Source organism: Grammomys surdaster, unplaced genomic scaffold, assembly GCF_004785775.1.
Source record: "Grammomys surdaster isolate TR1022 unplaced genomic scaffold, NIH_TR_1.0 126013, whole genome shotgun sequence".
NCBI lineage: Eukaryota > Metazoa > Chordata > Mammalia > Rodentia > Muridae > Grammomys > Grammomys surdaster.
The window spans coordinates 673,045-698,102 of record NW_021620828.1 but is presented as its reverse complement, the minus strand read 5'-3'; the positions used below and the strand labels follow the sequence as shown (position 1 = coordinate 698,102).

General features: G+C 51.5%; 3 protein-coding genes across 5 annotated transcripts in view; all 3 read left to right on the top strand.

The window, feature by feature from the left end:
• The window catches only part of Cd4 (CD4 molecule), a 24,266-nt gene extending 7,758 nt beyond the window's left edge, over window positions 1-16,508 (top strand). Inside the window, exons 2-10 of one of the 2 annotated variants that reach the window (XM_028754547.1) lie at window positions 115-198; window positions 327-494; window positions 8,254-8,412; window positions 8,843-9,079; window positions 11,099-11,434; window positions 13,490-13,693; window positions 14,206-14,324; window positions 14,635-14,702; window positions 15,022-16,508. In XM_028754547.1, coding sequence (XP_028610380.1) covers window positions 147-198; window positions 327-494; window positions 8,254-8,412; window positions 8,843-9,079; window positions 11,099-11,434; window positions 13,490-13,693; window positions 14,206-14,324; window positions 14,635-14,702; window positions 15,022-15,052 — 1,374 coding nt within the window. In that variant the 5' untranslated portion in view covers window positions 115-146 and the 3' untranslated portion in view covers window positions 15,053-16,508. Of the gene's footprint in view, window positions 1-114; window positions 199-326; window positions 495-8,253; window positions 8,413-8,842; window positions 9,080-11,098; window positions 11,435-13,489; window positions 13,694-14,205; window positions 14,325-14,552; window positions 14,703-15,021 lie in introns of both variants that reach the window. The other variant, XM_028754546.1, reaches the window with a different exon arrangement.
• Window positions 16,509-17,210: 702 nt separating this feature from the next.
• On the top strand, window positions 17,211-23,088 carry Gpr162 (G protein-coupled receptor 162). Of its 2 annotated transcripts, XM_028754513.1 has the most exons (6): window positions 17,211-17,525; window positions 18,171-18,287; window positions 19,062-20,364; window positions 20,920-21,109; window positions 21,655-21,812; window positions 22,077-23,088. In XM_028754513.1, the coding sequence occupies exons 3-6, from the start codon at window positions 19,498-19,500 to the stop codon at window positions 22,626-22,628; spliced, it is 1,767 nt and encodes a 588-aa protein (XP_028610346.1). In that variant the 5' UTR covers window positions 17,211-17,525; window positions 18,171-18,287; window positions 19,062-19,497; the 3' UTR covers window positions 22,629-23,088. The 2 variants fall into 2 exon arrangements, with proteins under 2 accessions (XP_028610346.1, XP_028610345.1); XM_028754512.1 differs by lacking the exon at window positions 18,171-18,287.
• Window positions 23,089-23,556: 468 nt separating this feature from the next.
• P3h3 (prolyl 3-hydroxylase 3) overlaps window positions 23,557-25,058 on the top strand; it is a 14,694-nt gene continuing 13,192 nt past the window's right edge. The window contains exon 1 of the mRNA XM_028754470.1: window positions 23,557-24,081. Within this exon, the coding sequence (XP_028610303.1) occupies window positions 23,590-24,081 (492 nt within the window). The 5' untranslated portion in view covers window positions 23,557-23,589. The remainder of the gene's footprint in view (window positions 24,082-25,058) is intronic.

Below are 25,058 nucleotides of genomic sequence, written 5' to 3'. Positions count from 1 at the left end.
GAGAGAGAGAGAGAGAGAGAGAGAGAGAGAGAGAGAGAGAGAGAGAGCCCCAGGCCCAAGGAATACCTGAAGACTAATGATTTCTAACTTCCTCCGCCCCTGCCATTTTTGCAGACTCAGATCCCCAGCGATTTGAGGAGGCCGCCATGTGTGGAGGCATCTCTTTGAGGCACTTGCTGCTGCTGCAGCTGCAGCTGTGTAAGTTCTCTGACTTGTGGACCAGCGGCAGATGGTGCGGGAGGAAGGGCGAATGGGAAACCGCAAAGGGTGGGACACAGAAGGAGACGGCTGTTAGCATCTGAAACATGACCTTCTTTTCTGTGCAGCCCAACTCCTAGCTGTCACTCAAGGGAAGACCGTGGTGCTGGGGAAAGAAGGGGCTTCAGTGGAACTGCCCTGCGAAAGTTCCCAGAAGAAGAATGTACTCTTCAACTGGAAGTTCTCTGACCAGAGGATTATTCTGCGACAGCAGAGCAAGGACGTATTGGTTAAAGGTAGGATTCCTGGGCTGGTGATTTGGCTCAGCTGTTAAGAGCACTGACTGTTCTTCCGGAGGTCAAGATTTCAAATCTCAGCAACCACATGGTGGCTCACAACCATCTGTAATGAGATCTGATGCCCTCATATGGGTGTCTGAAGACAGTTACAGTGTACTTACATATAATAAATAAATAGAAAACCTTTGGGCTGGAGGGTCGGGAAATCTGTCCAAGGCCCCATGATGCCTAGGCTCCATACCGCCTCAGTGGCCCTCTTTTCTGGGATCCCCCTTTTCTAACTGCTGATGACATGTGGCTTCTAGAATCTTAACTCTATTCTTTTAATATTTATGAATTTAGTAGACATTGCAAAGATAATTGTATAAAGTATATGATTTCAAGAGTATTATTACTACAGGCCATGAAAATAATATGATACTTTGCTTACTCTCGTGAAAAGCAATAGCTGGTCGGTCATATAGAGTGCTTGCCTAGAACATGTCTGATTCCCCAGAAAAAAATCAAAGAAATAAACAAAACAAACAACAAAACAAAACAAAACAAAAAACAAAAAGCCAGGTGGTGGTGGAGCACATCTTTAATCCCAGTCCTCAGGAGGCAGAGGCAGGCTGATCTCTGTGAGTTTGAGACCAGCCTATTCTATAGAGTGAGTTCTGTGACAGCCAGAGCTATGTAGAGAAACCCTGTCTTGCAAAACAACCTACACACACACACACACACACACACACACACACACGACACTCAGGTCTACAATCTAGCGTTAGGAGGCTAAGGCAAGAAGGGGATACGTTCTGAGGTCGTACACCAAGACTGTCTCAAAAATTCATTTACTTTCTCTTAAAAATGAACACATTCTACAAGACGCTGTATAAAGCAGATAGATTTGCCTAAGCTATGTGCAATGTCTCTGAATGGCTGAAGTCTGGAAATGCAGCTCCAGTCCAGCCTCTAGTCTTCCCAGAGAAGCATCATGCCTACTTAGGGGCAGAACTGGGCCTGGAGTGCTGGGCTTGGGCCGGTGAGATGGCTAAGCAGATTAAAGGTGCCTGCCACCAAATCTGGCAGCCTGACTCTTGTTCCAGGACCTGGGATGTCCCTAACTTGTCCTCTGACTCGTGCTCTATGGCACGTGCGAGTGAGCATGCTCACACACTCTCTAAAAATAAACTAATAAATGTAGTAAAAAAAATTTTAAAGTATATTTTTTTATCTGAAATAGGTATGTATTTCTAGTTCATTTCTTTCCAGTAACTATCTAATTCCTTGTTCACCTACACTATGATTTACTTGACTAATTCCATTTTGTTGGACAGTTAGGCGCTCTGCAGTTTTGTTAGAACACCAGAGGATAAGTTTGTATCCTTGAACACATTTTGCAAAGACCCTCTTTAAATTCAAATGTATTTTATTGTTTTACACGTATGGGCGTTTTGCCTGCATGTATGTCTGTGTACCATGTACGGCCCGCTGCCTGGGGAGGATGGAAGAGAGTGTTGGATCCACTGGAACTGGACCCCAGATAGTCGTGAGCCACCATGTAGATGCTGGGACGGAACCTGGGGCTTCAGATAGAGAAGTCAGCACTCCTAACTGTTATGAAATAGAGCGGGGTGAGGGATTGCCATGCCAAGGTACGCCCCTGAGTAACCACAGTAACAACAGGTCCGGGATGAAGGGGGCTGACTGGGGAAAGGACAGGAAGAGCGGCCTGGGAAAGGAGTAGAGGCTGACGAACAGACATTCAGAGAGGCAGACGGACGGATGGGGATCAGAGCCGTGACAGCACAGAAGGGGGGACAGGAAGGGGGGGCAGAGACTGGTGGGGAACATGAGAAGGAGGTGGGGGGAGGAAGAGAGAGAGGTGGCTTTGTATATGCATCCCACAGCTGGTACACCTGATGGTGGTGGCAACAGATGACACAAGCCATTGCTCGGTCCCCTAGGGCAGGCCAGCAGAATCGCCTGCTTGCTAACACTAACTGATGACCCATCTCTCCAGCCCCAAATAACGTCCTCTAACATATAGCCGCGGTGGTTTGAATCAGAACGGACTCCATAGGCTCCTATGTTTGAGTGCTTAGTCACCAAGGAGTACAACTCTGATAGGATTAGAAGAATCCGGAGGCGTGGCCTTGTTGGAAGAAGTGTGTCAATGGGAGTGGGCTGTCCAGGTCCAGTCTCTTTCCCTTTGCTTCTGGATCAGGATGTAGACACCTCAGCTTCTTCTCCAGCCTGTACATATGCTTCCACTCCCCCCACCATGGCCACAATGAACTAAGTCTCTGAAGCTGTAAGCAAAACCCTAATTAACTTCTTTCTTTTTATGTTGCCAAGGTCATGGTGTCAATCCACAGCAATAGAACTAAAATGATAACCATTGTCATTTTCTGTTTTTTTTTTTTTTTTTTTTTTTTTGAGACAAGGTCTCTCTGGGTAGCCCAAGCTGCCTTTGAACCTACTGTAATCCACCTGCCTCAGCCTCTCACATGCTGGGGTTACAGGCATGAGCCACCATTCCTGGTGCTACTGGGAATAAAAATTACTGTTATACCTGACATAGCATAGTACTTAACAATGTTTTAATTATGATTTTTACTTCAAGATAAGGACTCATCACCTAGTCCAACCAGCCTCCAACTCTCTACATAGGCTAGGCTGGCCTTGAACTTGTGATATTCCTGCACAGCCTTCCAAATGCTGAGATTACAGGAATGTACCACCACGCCCAGCTAAGTATGATTTCTGTACCTTTGGCTTGCATTTAAAAATCATTCTTTTAAAAATGTTTTTGTTACCATCATCATCATTGTGTATGTGTGTGTGTTTGTGTGTGTTTGTGTATGTAGACATGTGAGAGCCACTGTGCGTGTGTTGAGGTCAGAGAACAGTTTTTGGGATTGGACTCAGGTAGTCAGGTTCCTGTGGAGCCTGTGACTTTTCCTTGCTGGGCCATCACACCAGCCCTGAAGTCATTTCATTATTGTTGCTGTTGTTTTTGAGACAGGGTCTCTCTTTGTGGCCCTGGTTTATCCTAGAACTTGCTACTTAGAGCAGGTTATCCTTGAATTCACAAATATCCGCCTGCCTCTGCCTTCCAAATGATTAAAGCCATACCCAGCTAAGATTATTATTTCAAACTGAACGTTTTATAAATTAAAGGCTGATCAACTTGATTTACTTAGTTAGACACAGGCTCCCTGGTCGTAGATTGGCCTCAAGTTCACCTGTGTAGCTGAAGACGACCTTGAACTTCTGACCCTTCTGTTTCTTGTACCTTCTAAGCACAGGCATGACAGACGTGGATAAACACACTGTCTGTCTATGTGGCCATATGTGCTGTTGAGGATCAAACCCAGGTCCAGGTACAGCAAGCTTCGAAAGAGCTCTACCGACCAAGCTACGTCTGCAGCTTCGGTGACTTATTTCTTGAAACAGGCTATATCCTAGGCTGGCCTTGAACTCACTGTGTAGCAGAGATGACCTAGAACTCCTGATTCTCTTTTGTCTGAGAATTATAGGCATGCCCACCTTTACTGGTGCAGGGGTGGGGGTGGGTAAGAGTTAAGATTTTGTGCATTCTAAGCAGGCGTTCTGTGAACTGAGTCCTGTTCCTAGTGAGCACACACTGGATCCCAGAAGATTGTCTACACTAACGCTGGTCGACATTACCATGTGCTTCTGCCTCCATGGCCAGCATTGAACATTTTATTTAAACCTGTGTGTGCATTTGTTTGTGAGTGCAGGAACATACATGCCACAACCAACACATGGAGATCAGAGGTCACCCTCATGTGTTGGTCCTCACCTTCCACCTTATTTGAGGCAGGTCTCATGATGTTTGTCACTGTATATGCCAGGATTGCTGGCCCATGGGCTTCTACACATTTTGTTGTCTTCTGCCTCCCTCTAAAGTTTGTGGCAAGCAGTTTACCCACTGATCCACCTTCGTAGCCTTAGTTTCTTCTTCTTCTTTGTCTTCTTCGTCATCTCAGTCTCCATTGTCTCCTCCTTCTCTGTCTTCTCCTTCTCCTCCTTCTCCTCCTTCTTTTTGTCTTTTTTTTTTTCAGAACTGAGGATCGAACCCATGGCCTTGTGGTACCACTGATCTAAATCCCCAACCCCCCTTCCTCCTCCTCCTTCTCCTCCTCATTCTTCATTCGATAGTTTAACAGTATGACAACATTCTTATAATTTGCATAATAAGGAATTTATTTTCCTTACCTGTGAGATTAAAAAACTTTTTAACAATTTCTTTTTCTTTTGTTTGTTTTTTGAGACAGGGTTTCTCTGTATAGCCTTGGCAATCCTGGAACTCACTCTGTAGACCAGGCTGGCCTCAAACTCAGAAAGTCACCTACTTCTGCCTTCCAAGTGCTGGGATTAAAGGCGTACTCCACCACTGCCCGGCTTCTAACAATTTCTAATCTTTTGTGTTAATGCTTTTGTTCTGTAGGAACGGTTCCCTTTCTAACTTCCTGGTTGCGTGTGTGTGTGTGTGTGTGTGTGTTCACATGTAGATGTGCTCACCCTGTGTGTCTGAATGGAGACCAAAGGTCAGTGTTTCATGTCTTCCTCTATTGCTTTCTGCTTGTTTATTTATTTATTTATTTATTTATTTATATTTTATATGCATTGGTGTTTTGTCAGGTCCCCTGGAAGTAGAGCTACAAACAGGTGTGGGCTGCCTTGTGTTTCCGGGAATTGAGCCCAAGTCCTCTTTTTTTTTTTTTTTTTTGGTTTTTTTGAGACAGGGTTTTCTCTGTGTAGCCCTGGCTGTCCTGGAACTCACTCAGTACACCAGGCTGGCCTCGAACTCAGAAATCTGCCTGTCTCTGCCTCCCAAGTGCTGGGATTAAAGGCGTGTGCCACCACCGCCCGGCAGAGCCCAAGTCCTCTTGAGTGCTCAATCGCTAAGACATCTCTCCAGCCCCATCTCTGCTTTATTTTTGAGCCAGGGTTTCTCACTGAACCTGATGCTCAATGTTTCAGTTAGATACTCTGGTGAATAACTCCAGGATCTACCTGTCTGTCGCAGGCATCACAGTGAGCAACCTGGCCATTCTCTTTCTTGTCTTTCTTCTTGGGTCCCTCTTTCTGCTGCTGAGGTACTGACTTCCCAAACAAGGATTGGCACGTGTCATCCCCTGTGTGCCACCCAGCTGAGGAGCGTCCACTAGGCGTTCTGCTTTCTTTGCATCACGTCCCAGCACCCCAGCTGAAAGCTCCACACCCTGATGTCTTTTGACAGCTTGCCTTGAGCTACTTTCTTGTGTCATCTCCTTTTCCTGAACCATCTTCCCCCGCATCCATTTTTCTGTACATAACCCTTTTTTTTTTCCTTGTGGCTGGGGAGCTGGCCACTGTGTGAGAATTGTTACAGCATGAAGACAGACTTGAGTTGGAAACTCCATTACCCATGTGAAAATCTGTAATGGTGTGACCTACCTGCAATCCCTGTGTTGTACAGGGCAGAACCAGGAGGATCACGGGAGGTGGGCGGGTTTGCTCACCGCCATACCAACTCCAGGGCTAGAGAGAAACCTTGTCTCAAAGAAATAAGGTGGAGAGTGACATAGAGGAACAATGGATGCCCTCCTTCAGGCACCTACACACTCATGTGCGCACACACACACACACACACCACACACACACAGATACACATACACACACAGACACACACCACACACACCACACACACACACACACACACACACACACACACACCACACATACCACACACACAGACACACATACACACACCACACACACACACCACACACACACCACACACACACACCACACATACACCACACACACATATATACACACACACCACACATCACACACATATCATACACCACACACACCACACACCACACACATACATATACACACACACACCACACACACCACACACCACACACATACATATACACACTCACACCACACACACACCACACACCACACACACACACTTGAAAACTTTTTTTCTTGCCACATTAGAAATTGAAAACAGGCACGTGTTCTACCATGAGCCACAACCCCAGCCTGTCTATATTTTCCTTCTTAAAATTAATTTTATTTATTGTGGGCTGGAGGGACAGCTGAGTGGATAAGAGCACTTTCTCCTCTTGCAGAGGACCTGGGTTTGTTTCCCAGCACTCATTGAGAGAGGCTCACAACCATCTGTAACACCTAGGCTGCGGGAAATGACACCCTCTTTTGGTTTCCATGGATACCAGCCACACACATTGTGTAAATACTTACATACTATCAAAACATTCTACCAGGGAACTTGTGGGACACTTTTTAGTCTCTGGGCATGACTGTGAGGAGCTCTCTTGATCAGGTTCTGGTGGAGGAGCCGCCCACTGTGGGAATAAACAGGAAAAAAGAAAAAAACAAAACATAACCAAAAAAAAAAAAAAACCTGAAAAAACAAACAAACAAAAAAAACCCAAAAAACAAAACAGCTAAGCACAAGGATCTATTCATCATACTCTGCCTCCCGCTGGGCCATAGGATGTGATCGACTGCTTCAGCTCCCGTTGCCTTGGGCTTTGAGCCGTGATGGACTGGACCCTTGAGCCCTGAAACTCCCTCCTTTAAGATGCTGTTGTCAGGGTGTTTTATCATAGCAATAGGAGAAGGACATAAGACAGAGAGTGAACCAGGAGGCATGGAGACAGTGTAGTTCCAGCGTACAGCCTCCTTAATATGTGAGAGGCCTTGGGCTCCGTCCCCATCATGAATGAGGAAGAAGGGAAAAGAGAGGAGGGAAAGAGAAAACAGATCCCTGCATTCATGCTGAAGGAGCTATCCAGAGACAGCATTGCAGAGTGTACATCCCAGGACTGAACTTTAAGCTCCACCTCTTACAGGTGTCAAAAATTTAAAGGTAGAAAAGGGGGATGGTGGGGGAGGTGGAGCCTCGAGTTCAAGGCCAGCCTGGTCTACAGTTCCAGGACAGCCAGTACACCATAGAGAAACCCTGTCTCAGAAAAAAAACAACAAAACAAAACAAAACAAAAACAAACAAAAAACCACCAACAAAACAAAACAAGTCATCGTGTGGTGAGGGTTGTCAGGGGACAACTTGTGGGAGTTTAGTTTGTTTTCTCCTACCACACAGGTCCTGGGGATTGAGTTAAAGTCGCCAGGTTGAAAGTGTTTACTCACTGAGGCGTCAGGTAAGTTTTTAAGACCAGGTCTCACCACATAGCCCAAACTGGCCTTGAACTCTCAAATGTTCTTTCTTCAACCTCCTGAGGCCTGGCTGGGAGGAGAGGTTTACCACCACGCAAGACTGAAGTATAATTTATTTAACCATCCTTTGGGGGAGACATTTTGTTCTGAATGGCCATTAATAATTCTAATTCATGGGACAAATGACTAAGATGTATGAATTCGAGGCACTGTTTCAACCGTGAGTGACAGCGTCCCCATATCTGCACTGTCGGCAAAACAGTCTGTGTTCTCGGGAATTGTGAAGGTCACTGGAGATGGTGTGTGTACAATGTTTAGTCTGTAAGAGGGGGTGCTCTCCAGATCAGCATAGTGTCTTTTGATATGTTTCGGCTAGTGGGACGCTGTTCCCACCATGTAAATACATATCGGCGGGGCTTCTCATCAGCCTGAAGACCCTGATAGAGATGAAGTAGACTGCCAACTCAGACCAGCAGAGTTGCGGGCACTCTTTTTGGCGGAGGGTACCAGGGTACCTCACTTTCTTGTGTATGGCTTCTATTCACAGGTTCATTTGAGCAGAAGGATCGGTTTAGTTCCAGAAAAGGGGCGTGGGATAAAGGATCATTCCCTCTTGTCATCAGTAAACTCAGGATGGACGACTCCCAGACTTACATCTGCGAGCTGGAGAACAGGAGACAGGAGGTGGAGCTGTGGGTGTTCAGAGGTGAGTGGGACAGTCCTGGGATGGACAAGTCTCCCCTCTTCCCTTCCATTCTCACACCAGGACCTGAACTGATGATATTTCAGACCACAGGTGGGTCAGAGTGTTCCTCTTTGTTAATGGGGGAGGGACAAGGACTGAGAAAGAAGGGAATAAAAGGAGGAGGAATGGAAGGAAGGAAGGAAGGAAGGAAGGAAGGAAGGGAGGGAGGAAGGAAGGGAGGAAGGAAAGAAGGAAGGAAGGAGGGAAGGAAGGAGACAAGGAAGAAGGGAAAGAGAAAGGGAGAACCTTGTCTTGTGCTGAGAGTTGGGAAGGGAGGCACTGTTGAAAGACGGGATGATGGAGAAACAATGTTGTTCTTTCTTCCTTAGTCCTTGAGGATGGTGTGTGTGATGCAGGTGTGTGTGATGCAGGTACTCTGCTTCCTCTACAGTGACCATCAGTCCAGGTACCACCCTGTTGCAGGGGCAGAACCTGACCTTGACCTTGGATAGCAACCATAAGGTCTCTAACCCCTCGATAGAGTGCAAATACAGAGGGGGTAAAATTGTCAAGAGCTCCAAAGTTCTCTTCGTGCCCAACATAAGGATTCAGGACAGTGACATCTGGAACTGCACCGTGACCCTGAGCCAGAAAAAGCATACATTCGACATGAAACTGTCAGTGCTGGGTAAGAGGCTACAAACCCTGCAGCTTTCTTCCTGCTCGGAAATTCCCGGGCCTCACTCAGCTCTTCTGTTGGTCCCTGGATCTCCTGGAGGAAGTGATGGAATGACTCCAGACCCTTCTCTAGCTGAGGTCTATCTTGAGGGCCCTTCCCCCTTAGGGAGTGGCAGTACAGCAACCAAGGGAGTATACAAGAGGGAAGTGTGGGAAAGAAGGAGGTGAGAGTATGGGACACCTATTGTCTTTGTCTCTGACCGTCTCTCCTACTAGTGGACAAGTCTGTGTACTCAGGAAAACTACAGCAAATCAGTCATGTAGGTACCTACATTGCATCTCTATATCCTGAACTAGACCCTGTGGGAAGACTGAGGACCCTGAACACAGATCACAACTCTACCACAGCCACACACTCCTGTGTTACTATTTTTAATTTTGGGGAGATCATAATATAATTACATCATTTCCTTTTCCTCCCTCCAAACCCTCCCACGTACCCCTACCAACTCTCTTTCAAATTCATGGCATCTTTTTATTTGTTTACAACACACAAACACACACACACACACACACACACATACCACTTACTTATGTACATGATTTTACAGAGCTGATCTTTGGTTATTGGATAACCAATTAGTGTGCTTCTCCTGGGGAAGATTTTTTTTTTCTTTTTTGGTTTTTCGAAACAGGGTTTCTCTGAATAGTCCTGGCTGTCCTGGAACTCACTCTGTAGACCAGGCTAGCCTCGAACTCTTGAACTCAGAAATCCACCTGCCTCTGCCTCCCAAGTGCTGGGATTAAAGGCGTGCGCCAGCACCACCCGGCTTTTTTTTTTTTTTTATCTAAGGCTGAGGCCTCCTGAGTTCCCCCGACTTCCAGATTAGCATGTCTACTGGTATTGTCCTGGTTCAGGCCATGTTTAGGCAGCCATGTTGGTAATGAGAGTTTACAGGTGTCGTTTCTGACATTCATAGGAGACACAGTCTCACAGCAAACTCTGTGTTCCTCTGGCCCTTACAATCTTCTGAAACCTCGGGTTTCTAGATGTATCCGGTGGGACTGGTCTCCACAGCTCTGCACTTAAAGGTCTCCATCTGTTACAGAGAAGTGTCCTTGATGAGGGGCGAGGACTACGTTTATCTGTGGGTGTAAGGACAACCGTTTAGAATGGTGTTAGGGATTATGCTGGCTTAGTAAAGAGATGGTTGTCGGTTGTAGTGGTTTGAATGAAAATGGCCCTCATAAGCTCACATATTTGAATGCTTAGTCCCTAGGGAGAGGCACAATTTGAGAAGGATGGGAAGGATTAGGAGGTGTGGCCTTTGAAGTGGGTGTGTCATTAGGAGTGGGCTTTGAAGTTTCAAAAGCCCACAGTGGGCCCAGTCTGTCTGCCTCTGTGCCTTTGGAACTGGCTGTAGCTCTCAGTTATAGCGCCAGCACTGCCTGTAGGCCACCATGCTTTCCTCCGTGATGAGAATGGACCTAACCTCTGAAACTGTAAGCCAGCCCCAATTAATTGCTTCCTTTTATAAGAGTTGCCATGGCCATGGTCTCTTCAGAGCAATAGAATGCTGACTCAGACATGGATTCCCCTCCAATACCCATGACTTCAGCAGCTCTGGGTAGTTGGTTAGCTTCCCACTACAGTGAATGATTTCCCTTCCTGTCAAGTGACAACTACACACTCTTATCCTGTGGTGTCCGCACTCGTAAGATGGGGATGATGCTAACTGTGGCAGCAGCGGCAACTTTCTAGTACCACAGAGAGAACGACAGTGTAGAGCATGGAGACCAGTGTTTGACACACAGCAAGTTTATTTTAGTGTTGGTTCTTATCTTGTGAAGGATGATAAGCAAACGTCAGATAGCTTCTGGCCTCCAGGGGTCCCAGAAGAGAGAAATGACCACCTTGGTAGGTAGACAGTCCCTGTGTCCCTGTGCCACATGCTTGCCCCGCCATACACTCCTTCATCTTCCTCTCCATCTGCACTCAGAGTTATTTCTGCTGACTTCACACCTCCAGGCTTTCAGAGAACATCCATCACGGCCTATAAGAGTGAGGGGGAGTCAGCGGAGTTCTCCTTCCCACTCAACTTTGGAGAGGAAAACCTGCAGGGAGAGCTGAGGTGGAAGGCAGAGAAGGTTTCTTTCTCCCAGCTCTGGATCGCCTTCTCCCTAAAGAACAGAAAGATATCTGTGGAAAAGTCTACCAGCAACCTCAAGCTCCAGCTGGCAGAAACACTCCCCCTCAGCCTCAAGATACCCCAGGTCTCGCTTCAGTTTGCTGGTTCTGGCACCCTGAGTCTGACTTTGGACAAAGGCACACTGCATCACGAAGTGAACCTGGTGGTGATGAAAGGTAAGGGGTGGGCTGAGAAGGGTAAGCCTGGGGTAAAAGGTGAAAGAGATGGTCTAGGGCTCTCCATGGCTGGTCAGGTCCCATACGGGGATGCTTTGACCCTGGTTATCTGACTAAATAATGGACTCTCTGGATCTTGAGATAGTTTTGGGTTTTTTTTTTTTTGGTTTTGTTTGGTTTTGGTTTTGTGTGTGTATGTGTATGTGTTGGGGATGTAAACCAGGGCCTCATGCATGCTATGCACAAAGTCTGTTACTGAGCAGCACCTAGTCCTGAGCCGGCTTTGAATTGAGGCTGGAATCCACACGTTCTCTCCCCAACATCTATAATCTACTCTAGGACCGGCTCCACTGAGACAAACGCACAGGGTTTTTTTCTTCCTCTGCCTGACCTTCTGCGAAGCCCCTTCCGCATTGTGGACCTTCTTGCTCATTTTTTTAAAAAAATAACTTATTTATTTATTCACTTCACATCCCAATATCAGCCCCTGTCTCCTCCCAGCACCTCTTCTCCACTCTGTGAAGGGGGAGCCCCTGGGCTGCCCCATACACACAAACCAGTCACTGCAGGACTAGGTGCATCCTCTCCCACTGAGGCCAGACAAGGTGGCCCAGTTAGGGGAACAGGATCCACAGGCAAGCAACAAATTCAGGGACAGCCCCCTTGCTTCAGTTGTTAGGGGACAAGCATGAAGACCAAGGTGCACATCTGCCATGTATGTGCGGGGTAGTGGGGCTAGGTCCAGCCCATGCTTGGTCTTTGGTTGGTGGTTCACTGGGGGCCATCAAGGGTCCAGGTTAGTAGATTCTGTTAGTCTTCCTGTGGAGTCTCTTATCTTTTTCAGGTCCCTCAATCCTTCCCCCAGCTCCTTCATACGCTCAATCTAGTGTTTGGTTATAGTTCTCTGCATCTGTTTCCATGGGCTACTGGGTGGAGCCTGTCAGAGGACAGTTATGCTAGACTCCTGTGTGCAAGCACAGCAGGATATTGTTAATAGTGTCAGGGATCGGTGCTTGCCCATGGGATGGGTCTCAATTTGGTCCAGTCGTTGGTTGGCCATTTCCTCTGTCTCTGTTCTTTGTCCCTGCACGTCTTGTAGGCAAGACACATTTTAGGTTGAAAGTTTTGTGGATGGGTTGCTGTTCTTATCCCTCCACTGGGAGTCCTGCTTGGCCACACTTCACACTTGGGTCCACTTCAGGATCCACCACTGCTAAAACTTTCAGCTAGAGACACCGCCACAGACACTCCGGAACTTCCCCCGTCCCAGGTCTTTGGCATGTTCTAGAGGTACCCCCTGCCCCCACCACTGCCGATTTCTGTTCTCTCTCCCCTGTCACTTTTAAAAGATATTTATTTTACATAATTTATCTCTATTTTATGTCTGTATGCTGATGTCAGAAATCCTGGAAGTGAAGTTATAGACAGCTGTGAACTGCCATGTGGGTGCTGGGAATTGAATCTGGATCCACTGGAAGAGCGGCTAATGCTCTTAAACACTGAGCCATCTCTCCAGCCCCTTAAGATTTATATTTGTGTGTGCGTGTGTGTGTGTGTATGCCACGAATGTGTATGACAGAGGAGGCAGAAGAGAGTGTCAGACCCCTTGCAGCTAGAGTTACAGGAGGGGTGCTGCTATGTGGGACCTCTGGAAGGGCAGCAAATGCTCTGAGCCATGTCTCCAGCCCCATCATCTTTTAAATATGGAACAAAATCTTTTGCACACAGCAGTGGTTGTAATAACAACCTTGACAATGAGTTATTTGTACCCTTAACTTGTCATCATTTCAACTCCACAAATCACAGTGACTAACCCTTCCTACTTAGCACATGCCTGGCCCCATTCAAACACTTCATTCATACATTTCACTACTGTCACTGGCGCAGGCAGGTAAGCCGTTTGTCCAGGGACACCCTGTGTCTCTGCAGTCGCAGTGGCTGGCAGAGTATCGATTGAGCCAGGTGAGAAGGAAATCCGGTTGGACACTTACAGCTTGAATGGGCTGGGAACCCTGAGCAACAGGACCCAGGCCTCTGCCTCTCCTTCCTCTGCAGTGACTCAGCACGACAACTACACTTTGTCCTGTGAGGTAGTGGGACCTACCTCCCCCAAGTTAAGACTGACTCTGCAGCAGGAGAATCAGGAGGCTAGGGTCTCTGGGGAGAAGAAAGTGATTCAAGTGTTGGACCCTGAGGCAGGAATGTGGCACTGTCTCCTAAGTGAAGGTGAAGAAGTCAAGATAGACTCCAAGATCCAGGGTAAGGAGCCAGTTTCTAAAGCCTCTCGCTGAGCCTTGGCCTTGTCAACTGTGGAACTTCCCAGGGCCGTGCTATGCTGGCCTAGAGTCCCAGCCCCCAGGCTCCTCTCACGTGGAGGCATTTTGTAAAAAGGCCTGAAGATAGAAGTGAGAAGGGTGGTCCTGGGCTTTAGGTTCCCACTTGTATCCTCCATATTTCTGTACAGTTTAGGAATGAGGTCATCCTGGCTAAGAGCTACCCATCTCCCCATCTTCCCCTTAAACCTAAACAATCACACAGAGCCTGCTTCTAGTTCTCTAGAGAGCTAAGAAAAACCGTCCCTTCCCTGGTCTGTACCTCCAAGACCCTTTTGCACTCACCTCTTTTCTCTGGCGTGGGACCAGAGTTAAGACTGTCCCTAGATAGAGGCACTGTCTTTCTCTCTTTCTTCACAGTGCCTGGGGTGGACACAGGGTTTCCTGCCGCCAGAGCTAAATCCCCAACCAAATTACCTCCCTTCCCTCTTCTCCCAGTTTTATCCAGAGGGTTGAACCAGAGAATGTTCCTGGCTGTCGTGCTGGGAGGCACCCTCGGCTTCCTGGCTCTCACTGGGCTCTGCATCCTCTGTTGTGTCAGGTGCCGCAACCAACAGGTGAGTGAGCATACCATGGTTGCTACTGGATCCCCAAGGGCCCCCATACCTTGTACACGAGGCTGGGTACCCTGCCACTGGCTTCTGGTTTAGCTTTCTCTGCTTAGCCCCTGAAGTTCCTCACTGCAGACCAGACCCTGCCTCTGTCAGAAGGGAGACATAAGAAGGAACAGAAGTCACTGCCAGGAGAGGTGGCTTAAGCCACAGTAAATGCTTCTTCTCTGCCAGCTTCCTCCCCTCCCCCCTCCAAGGGGCACCTCCCTCCTGGAGGACTGGGACCCTCACAACTACTCTCCTTGTCCCTGGGCAGCGCCAGGCAGCACGGATGACCCAGATCAAGAGGCTCCTCAGTGAGAAGAAGACCTGCCAGTGCTCCCAGTAAGGATCTGGGCTGAGGGGTGAGAGGGGAGAGAGAGGATGGGAGACAGGGAAGAAAAGGTCAAGGGAGACAAGAAAACAGAGTTGAGAAGGATGCGAGGTTCCAGTAGGGATGGAGTCAGGAGATGGGATAAAGAGGAGGCTGTGGAGAGAATGAGGGATGGAACTTGGGAAAGGGAGGTGAAGGGGCAGTGGGCCTGTGGGTCTGCACAGAGGCTGCAGTGATGCCCTGAGGCGCCACTGTGCTGCAGGGGGGAAGTGGGAGCACATGGAGGGAGTGGAAGATGGGGTCAGCTCCCCTTGTTCTTTTTTCTTCCAGCCGGATGCAGAAGACCCATAATCTCATCTGAGGCCTGGGCCCCGCCTGCAGCCTACCGCCTGTGTCCAGTCTCATCCACTGAGGCCCGTGGACCAGATGAATGTAGCAGACCTAGTGCCTCTGGCCTCCTGCTCTCCTCTTCCTCAACGGGCCCTGGTTTCTCTCCCTCCATTCCCAAGCCCCTGGGCAGAGCTTGCCCTCTGTGTCTCAGACACTGAAGCACATACAGCCAGCTTATTCTTCGCAGCTGCCTTTACGCCAGAGCCTCGGCCCTTCTCTGACTAACGTCCTGGAACCTCTTTCCAGCTGTCTGCTTGGATCTAAGGGCAGTGCACAGCACTTGGCATGGATGGTGGGACTGGAAATACACAGCACAGTCTACAAGAGGGCTCTGGGACTAAGCTGGAGTGGGGAGGGGGGAGGGGGGCCTTGGGCAGGTCGCACATCCTTTCGGGATGTCAGCCTTAGCTTCCCATGCTGTCTGCTTCTCGTTTGAGGTGGCGAGACCAGACTCACGCTCTGACCAGTGCACCAACACACACCCAGGCCACACACCCTGCCCACAGCCACACAACTGTCCATATATCCAACAGCAGATCTTAATTCATAAGCCAGTTGAATGGCCGGGGTATTTGACCCTTACAAAAAATTTGCATGTGGGTGAGGAAGATAGCTCAGCGGTGAAAAGCTCTTGCTACCAAGCTTGATGACCTGAGTTTAATTCTTGAGAGTGGAAGGAGAGAATTAACTCCTGAAAATTGTCCCCTATGTATGTCCTGTGACCCTCATGTACACAACACACACACACACACACACACACACACACTGTAATCCTACAAACTAAAAGTGATAGCCAACATGGCAGACCTAACCAATCATCCCCGGGAAAAGCAAGCTTGAGTTGAAAGATTACCCACGATTGCACAGCTATCAAGTGCTGAAGCTAGGCCTAGACACTCGGCATGCACCAAGGACACACAGGAACACAGCACCAGCAGAGATCCGTGAGAGGACGGAGGATCACTTTTTGTTTCAAGTCCCTCCTTGACCACTGCTGTCCCCCAACCGTTTTACCAAAGGACAAAACCCTAGTTCTCTTAGAGCTAGGCTGGGAGAGGTGCACAGAGACCTGCTGCTCGGTGAGGGCAGAACCTGGGAAGTGGGCAATGCTGGGGTCCTTTATGGAGACCGCCGTGGCAGGTGGTAGTGCCTTCCATGCAGAGAGATTAGGGGTCCAAGGACTCCCTGACAGTCTTGGGCTGCTTCTTTCAGATCCTCAGCCTCCTCTGCCTGTTTTTCACTTCCCTGCTTTAGCACCTCCTTCCCCCCTCCCAACCCCTTTCCCTTTTTCCAGTTTTCTTCCCAGCTGGCCTCTTCTGAAAACATCCCCTCCCCATTTCTCCTCACTGCTCATGGCTTATTTTTGCCCACTCCCCACTCCTGATTCCTGAGCTGACAGAAAAAATAAAGACTATAAATAAAATGCACTGTGTGTGTGTGTATGAGACACACACACACACTCTAGAAAGAGAGAGGCAGAGAGAGACAGATGAAGAGAGACAGAGATTGCACTTGGCTGGGGGCCCCAGGAATCTTCGGGGCTTTAGTTGCCAGGCCTGGCCCAGAAAGAAGATGAAGTCGCCCAGAGACGGGAACATTCCCTGGAGGCTGATCGCCCACCTTCACATCCCAAAAGCATTGTGTGCAACTGTGTAATTAACAGAGAGACTCCACGGTGATGTATGGGAGAGGAAAGAGACTATGAGAAACCGTGTGTGGCAGTTGTGTGTGTCCCCATCATAAGTGTATGCTTGCATTCCAGGAAGAGAAAGAGGTGTACGCAGGTGCACCAAGAGCCCACTTCTTTTTTGATCCAAGCAAGCATTTCCAACTTCACAAGCGATCTCAGCTGGCATCGCAAGCCCCCTTAGCTTCTAGCAGGCCTTCAGGCGGGGCTCCTCTGAGCTCTACCCAAGAACAGCCCTCACAAGGATGCACACACAGTGACACGGTGACACACGCTTCCTCCTCCCTGAACAGCTAGCTCCTCAGTCCCTAACAACACCAGCTGCCTCTTCGGGCTCATTCGTGTTGAAAAACCGGGATGGGGTGGGGGCAGGACACCAACCGCTTCACCAATGAAGCCCGCTCCCCGCCGTCCTCCTCGCCCCCACCCTCCCCGCGCCTTCCTTGCCCCTCCTCCTCTAAGTCACCGCCGTCCAGTTTCCCCGCCCCACCCTCGCCACCTCCCGACCCCAAGACTGGCCAGTGGCTCCCTAACCCCGGACTCGCAGTCCGATGACCCTGGGAGACAGGGGCCTCGAGGGGCCGCAAACTATTGCGCCGCGGGCTGAGCCCGAGAGGCTGGGCTGGGGGGGAGGGAGGCCCGGAGGGAGGGAGCGAAGGAAGGAGGAGGGCTGGCGAGCTGGAGCCGGCAGGCGGCGGGAGCCCGGGCGAGCCTCGTCGGGAGTGCGTCTCCCCGGCAGAGCAGGACGTAGCCAGAGGTAAGAGGACCCCTGCCCGGCCCCCCGCGTGTCTCCACTCTCCCACCCCACCGCGCCCCGCGAGCTGCCTCTGCGCCCCTCCTCTCGGCCCTCCTCCCCAGCCACCTGCTGTTTCTGCCCTGGAGAACACCCTAGGTGACTAGAGGGAGGAGCCGCCTGACCTTATCTCTTCAAGGCGAAGGGCGAGGGACCCCTGTTGGTCAGAAAGCCCCCAGTCTTCCTCCTCCCCTTCCCTTCGCTCTGTCCTTCACCCCCTTCTCTCTGTCCTTCACGTCTTTCTTCTTCCCTCCCTTTCTGACTCTCCCTCTCTTTCTTTCCGAACCACCAACTGGGTCTGGGGGTGGGATGAGGGTGAGTGGGATGGGGTCCAAAGGCTGTAAGGGAGGGCAGTGGGGGGCATTCGGACCAATTCCCTACACCTCCTCCTGGCTGTCCATTGCCATGGCAACTAGGATGTACTGGGCTGGGGGGGGGGGAAGACAAAGGTGGGGGTGGACTGGGACCTCTGGGGGAGAGCTAGGGTCTAAGGTTCTTCGCAGGAAACAAACGGTGGCACAGCTGTGCCCCACTTTCCTCCGTCTGCCCCGAAGCCATCATGCTGATCCTTACAGTCTACTCTGTTCAGTACTTCACTTGATTTCCTAGTGCCTTCCCCAGGTCTCCCTGAACGGTGTCACTAAGACCAGAACCCTCCACCCCTCTTCTATCAGAGGGAAACTGAGGCTGTGGGCCAGGGGAGGAGACCCAAGGTCTCCTAGTGAGGTCAGTGAGCCTATTTAAGGTCTGGCTTTCCCCCTCCTGGTCTCAGTTCCCAGGCTCCCTACCTCCACTCTCCTCCTTCCCACCCACCTCCCTCCAATATCTCCGCCTCAGGGGCTTCTGGACCGTCCCTTCTATTTCCAGATACTACCACTTTCCCCCTCTTTCTCTCCTGCTCAAACTCTCCTCCTTCTCCCTAGTTCCCCCTCTTTCCATTTCTGGATGCTTCTGATGTCAGTGGCTTCCCCGCCTTCAGGTTCCCTAGCTACCCCCCACCCCCCAGTCCCAGCCTTCCTTCTCCCATTTCCCTTAGGTAGCTGAAGGGCAGAAAATCCAGGCTTGGCTCAGTGGGCTGAGCACAAAGTCCAGGAGAATGGCACGCAGGAAAAGGGCTCCTGCTTTAATGTGAGTCCCGGAGAAAGAAGACATCACATGTCTGTCTCCCATTAGCAACTGAAGAAAGACCTGGGGACTTGGAGACAGGGGTGGGTAGTTCCGAGCATGGACTATTATAAGAAGGAAACTTGGAATTCCAAAGCAGGGAGAAAGGGCTAAAAGGAATGGACCAGGAGCCTTTCCCATGTAGTCTGGAAATATATGAAATGTCTTATCCCTGTGGGTAAGTGGGCATCTGATTTAAGCCCGGGGGATGCTCTGAATGACCCCAGCGACGCTCAGCGATCAGTCATTTCTATGGTTTCAAGAGAAAGGGGGTACAAGCAAGCTAGAGTACAGCACAGGCCTAATGTGTGTTCCTCATCTCATCCTCCCTCACAGCTTGTCCAGGTGACTGAGCTCCACCCCTGCGCACCAAGACACCCCCCACCCCCCACTGGTCAAGCCTCACTGGAGAAAGAGACCTGGAAGTCCCAGCATGAGAATCAGAGCTCCCCAGCCAGCTTCATAGATGGGCAAGCTGCCTGCTTGCCTCCCTCGTCAATTACAGGGCTAATTAAGAAAAAGCCCCACCCAATATGGAGGCTGAGGGCTACCACCTCTATTGATTCTCTGCCTTCTCCCCTGCCCTGCCCACCTGGCCTTAGCTGGGTCATTCATGCCATGCTGAGAAGTAAGGAAGACTTGGGGTCAGCTTACCTGGCTCCAGGGCAGGGACTCTGGGCATCATGGGGGTGTGTGTGAGTGGGGCTCCAGGGTGAGACTTAGCCCCCGCCCCCAGGAATTCAAGGGGGTGGGGGATAGGGCCAGGGATAGGATGGCTCGGGGTGGGTTGGGGGCAGAAGAGGCCTCCCTACATTCAAATGCATTGTCCTGGCTGGCCTGTGGGCTCCTGGCCCTGCTGGCCAACGCCTGGATCATCCTTAGCATCTCAGCCAAGCAACAGAAGCACAAGCCACTGGAGTTACTGCTCTGCTTCCTGGCGGGTACACATATACTCATGGCGGCTGTGCCCCTTACCACCTTTGCCGTGGTGCAGCTCCGGCGCCAGGCTTCCTCTGACTATGACTGGAACGAGAGCATCTGCAAGGTCTTTGTGTCCACCTACTACACACTGGCCCTGGCCACCTGCTTCACGGTTGCCTCGCTCTCCTACCATCGCATGTGGATGGTGCGCTGGCCCGTCAACTACCGCCTCAGCAACGCCAAGAAGCAGGCACTGCATGCCGTCATGGGCATCTGGATGGTCAGCTTTATCCTTTCCACGCTGCCCTCCATCGGCTGGCACAACAACGGAGAACGCTACTATGCCCGAGGCTGCCAGTTCATAGTCTCCAAGATCGGCCTCGGTTTTGGTGTTTGCTTTAGCCTCTTGCTTCTTGGGGGCATTGTCATGGGGTTGGTCTGTGTGGCTATCACATTCTATCAGACACTGTGGGCCCGGCCCCGGAGGGCTAGGCAGGCCCGGAGAGCGGGGGCCAGTGTGGGAGCCAAAGCAGGTGGGCTGGGGGGCTTGGGCACCCGGCCAGCTTTTGAGGTGCCAGCCATTGTGGTGGAGGACACTCGAGGGAAGCGGCGGTCCTCGCTGGATGGCTCTGAATCTGCCAAGACATCCTTGCAAGTCACCAACTTGGTCAGCGCCATCGTGTTTCTCTATGACTCACTCACGGGGGTGCCCATCTTGGTGAGACTGAGGTCCTTCAACCTGTTTTTAATATTCAGGGCCCTCCAGTTCTACCAACCATGCAGAAGCTCCATCTCCAGTTCCGGCGACTACCATCCTTTCCTTCCATCTCCTGACATTTGGGGTTCCCTGTCTCTATCTCACCCCCATTACTCAGTCTCTCAGCTCCATTGACCGTCTCTCCCTTCACTTCCATTCTCCAGCTCACTCTTCAACCTGTCACTCTAGCCGCCCTGAGCCTTTATCTGTTCCCTGATTCTCCATGGAGACGATTCTCTGAGCTCTCCTGAGTGGAAGCCCCAGGCTCATCCCACCACACTATCCAGGCCCCATTCCTGGGTTTCTCTCTCTCTCTCTGACTTCCCTGGAGCCTTACTTTTCCTCTCCCCTCACCCCTCTCCAATGCCCAATGTCAGGGTTTTGTTTACAGCACTTCTCAACTTCCCTCATGGCTCTCCCGCCTCCCTTCCTAGTCCCTTGCTTTAAGGGTGGGTATTAGGCTTAGGTGGGGCCTGGGCTCTCCGCCTGACCAGCCATTCCCTATTCCCCCGTCAGGTGGTGAGCTTCTTCTCCTTGAAGTCGGACTCCGCTCCGCCATGGATGGTGCTGGCTGTGCTGTGGTGCTCCATGGCACAGACGCTGCTCCTTCCATCCTTCATCTGGTCATGTGAACGCTACCGTGCAGATGTGCGCACAGTGTGGGAGCAGTGTGTCGCTATCATGTCCGAGGATGATGGTGATGACGGTCAGAGGAGGGATGGGGCCTTTTCTTTCCTGGACAGCTACCTCTATTTTCTGTTCTTTCTACTGCTCTTCTCCTTGAGGAGATGTGCTGCCCTGGGGTGCCCCCTACTGGACTAAGCTGGAGCCAACTCGAGGCTCCCTCTAGCCTGATTCAAGTGCTTGGCCATTCAAGCCCTGCTTCCTTCTGTGCCTTTCACCAGGCCTCTGCTCCTCTCTGGAAGCCTACACTGACCAGCTTGGTCCATGCCAAGCAGAGCTCCAGAGAAAGGGTCCTCAGTCCTAATGCAGAGAAGATGTGGCATTAAAGGGAAGCTAAGCTTCCTGAAAGAGATCCCCTGCTCTTGGGAGAATTCTTGGAGAACAAGTAAAAATGTCTGCCCGTAAAGGACCATGGATTCAGTGAACGAAGGGAAGCTCGCCATAGATCTTCCTGGGGCTTACAGACTAATGGGAACCAGAGGATCCTCCTGGACTTTATGAAGGGGACGGGGAGAGGGTAGCTGTTCTCTGCCTGTAACCACTCGCTCAGCTCCTTCTCTCTCCTAGATGGCGCCTGTGATGACTACACAGATGGCCGAGTGTGCAAAATTCGCTTTGATGCTAACGGGGCCACAGGGTCAGGGAGTCGGGACCCCTCCCAGGTGAAACTGCTGCCTGGACGGCACATGCTCTTTCCACCTCTTGAGAGAGTGCACTATTTACAGGTAGGGGACAGAAGGATTCATCTCCTGGTCCCTTACACCCCTACTCCACGGCTACAGGGTACCCTGAGGGTCAGGTGAAGGGAAGACAGGAGGAAGAACGGTTTCCTCAGAAAGGTCTTCTCAGAAGCAGGTTTGCCCACTAGGGTAAATGCTTTGGAGAAAGGGAGGAATATGAGGCCATCTTGCAGAGTCCCCACTTTGGTTCCTGTCACCTCTACCTTTGTCTCTGCAGCATCTCCAGGTCTCACCTGCTCCTCTTCCCAGGTCCCTTTGTCCCGACGATTATCCCATGATGACACCAACATCTTTTCTACTCCTCGGGCACCAGGCTCCTTCCTGCACAAGTGGTCATCATCTGATGATATCCGGATCCTTCCAGCTCAGAGCAGAGCCCTTGGAGGCCCTCCAGAATACCTGGGACAGAGACACAGGCTGGAGGATGAGGAGGATGAGGAAGAGGCTGAAGGCGGGGGCTTAGCCAGCCTTCGTCAGTTTTTAGAAAGTGGGGTTCTGGGGTCAGGTGGGGGACCCCCACGAGGTCCTGGTTTCTTCCGGGAGGAGATCACCACCTTCATCGATGAGACACCTCTGCCTTCTCCAACTGCGTCACCAGGACCCTCTCCTCGTAGGCCTAGGCCACTGGGTTTTTCACCTCGACGACTCTCCCTTGGGTCTCCTGATAGCCGAGCTGTTGGACTTCCTTTGGGGTTAAGTGCAGGAAGACGCTGTTCCCTGACAGGGAGCGAGGGGAGTTCAAGGGCTTGGGGAAGACCCTGGGGGCCAGGCAACCCCATCTTCCCCCAGTTGACCCTGTGAGGCCACATGGGTCTGCTTAACTCAGAGGAGGGGGCATGGGTGAGTGAGTGAGCCTCCTCGTTCTGGCCCTGAATCTAAGGCAGCTGCCTCCAGGGAGAAGGGCAGCTATATCCAGGCTCTAGAGCCCCAGCTCTCTCCCATCCAAATGACCAGATACCCAGCTCATCCGTCTTCACCCCTAGCAAAATGTATTAAAAGGCTGACGTGTTGCCGTGGAAACCTTGGTGTTCAGCGTTTGCGGTGGCATATGGTTAGTGGCTTGGGAGAGAGAGTGGCTCATGGAGGACAAACCCGAGAAAGGGCAGGGGGAAGAGGGACAGAAAGAGACCTCCCAACATGCAGACATAGGAGAACCGAGCTTAGGAACGTACGATCTTGGGGTGGAGTATGGGACACCTGACTGTGTTAGTTTGAAGTGGGAAGGATCTTTGTTTAAATTAGTAAAAGTGCTCAATCCTCATCTCCCCTAAATGAGTCCGGGTGCTCACTTTCTGGGTAGAAAATTTGGGTGCCAGAATTGGGGTCCCATGCCCGGAGTGGCACCCTCTTCCACGCAGAGTTTCGAAGATCCTTCTTCATACAGTGGGTTGGCAGAAGCGTGGGTACATGAACGTGTGAGAGGCGTCCACGATCCTTTTCCAGGATCCCAGGATGGACGGAAACGACGTTATCCCCACGCTACAGGCGGCCCGGGACCCCTATTTCACCCTTCTTTCTCCATTTCCCTTCCTTACCCACACTAGACCCATGTGTCCCTCGGAATTCTCGCTCGGTCTCACTTCGTTTTCCCCAGCGGCAGGCCTAAACCCAGCAGGTTTCTTCGGCATCACTCATTCCCTTTCCCTTCCTCTCCCTCCTCCTCTCCATCTCTCCTTCCTTCTCCTCCCCCTACCCCCCCTTCCTCTCCCTCCCTCCCGTCTCCGCGTTTCCCTTCGGCTGTGGGCCGGCGGCTCTGGGCACCATGCTCCGGCTCCTGCGGTTGTTGCTTTTGCTGCTGCTGCCTCCCCCGGGGTCCCCCGAGCCTCCCGAGCCCCCGGGGCTGGCTCAGTTGTCACCGGGGGCGCCTCCCCTGGCCCCCGACTTGCTCTACGCGGACGGGCTGCGAGCCTACTCGGCCGGGGCTTGGGCGCCCGCAGTGGCGCTGCTGAGAGAGGCGCTGCGGAGCCGGGCGGCGCTGGGCCGCGCGCGCCAGGACTGCGGGGCGAGCTGCGCGGCCGAGCCGGACGCCGCGCTCCCCGCCCAGCTCCTCGGAGCCCCGCAGCCCGTCTCGGGGCCCGGGGCGTGGGAGCCGCTGCTCCTGCGCGCCACGCTCCGCCGCGCCGAGTGCCTGACCCAGTGCGCGGCGCGGAGGCTGGGCCCGGGGGGCGCGGCTCGGCTCCGCGTGGGGAGCGCGCTGCGGGATGCCTTCCGCCGGCGGGAACCTTACAACTACCTGCAGAGGGCCTACTACCAGGTGCGGGGGCCGGCCAGGGTGCTACCCGGAGCCTAGTGACTTGTCTTACTTGGAGTTGACCAGGAGAGGGCGGGATGCTCGCCGCCCGGACTCGGGGGGTGGAGTCGTGGGGGGCGTATAACGGACGTGAGTACCATCGAAACGGTGGCCAGGACTTGGGATGGCCTCAGAGGGATGGTCAATAGAGAGTAGGGCAAGGGGTGTGTGTCAAATTGGAAAGAAGAGGAGTGGGAGTAGACCGAATATGGAGGGAGGGCTCCGCTCAGTTTTATTTTAGTGGGTCTAGGTGAATAAATGCAGCCTCTTAGATACGAAAAGCAGATGGTGAGGGGTCCCAAACCAAGCAACTAACCACAGAGGGGGGGGGGGAGAGAATATGTGTGTTTGTTCAGGAGTGGGAGTTTGAGTAGGAGCTTTCTCTTGGGGCAGAATTGACCTTCGGAATAGCTGAAGGAGGGGGGTTAGTTTGGAGAAGGAAGTACGTCTGGAATCTGAGTCTGTGGCAGTAGACAGTGTGCAATTTCCAGGACGGTAGCTAATGCCTACGTGGCTGGAGGCGGGAGGGGCTCTAGTTACACACACCTCAGCTCAGGGTCCTAGAGGCCTGCAGATTCTCGTCATTCAAGGTCTCCCCCACTGCCCCATCTACTTGAGCTACTCATTCCGTCGTCTCCATAACAGAGATCCTGAGGTCCTCAGCCCATGGCCCACCCGCTCCGAAGCTTCCAGATCTTTTTTTTTTTTCTCTACCAGAGTCCTGGGGATCCCTACATTCTGGCTTCCAAGGGAAATGATGGTTTTCAGTTCTAATTGGCTAGGCTTCCATAAGGCTCTGGGGGAGGCTGGTGAAGGGACAGAGGTCTAAACCCCATCACCACCACACACACACACCATCACCACCACCACCACAAACTACACACACACACACAAACACACACACACAGGCATACACACACCATCACCACCAACTCCACCCC

Bases quoted from the DNA above. Each gene is read 5' to 3' on its own strand.
- Gpr162 (XM_028754512.1), top strand. From the start codon at position 19,498: ATGGCTCGGGGTGGGTTGGGGGCAGAAGAGGCCTCCCTACATTCAAAT. The intron at 20,365-20,919 runs GTGAGACTGAGG...TTCCCCCGTCAG, and splicing joins TCACGGGGGTGCCCATCTTG to GTGGTGAGCTTCTTCTCCTT. The intron at 21,110-21,654 runs GTCAGAGGAGGG...TCTCTCTCCTAG, and splicing joins CGAGGATGATGGTGATGACG to ATGGCGCCTGTGATGACTAC.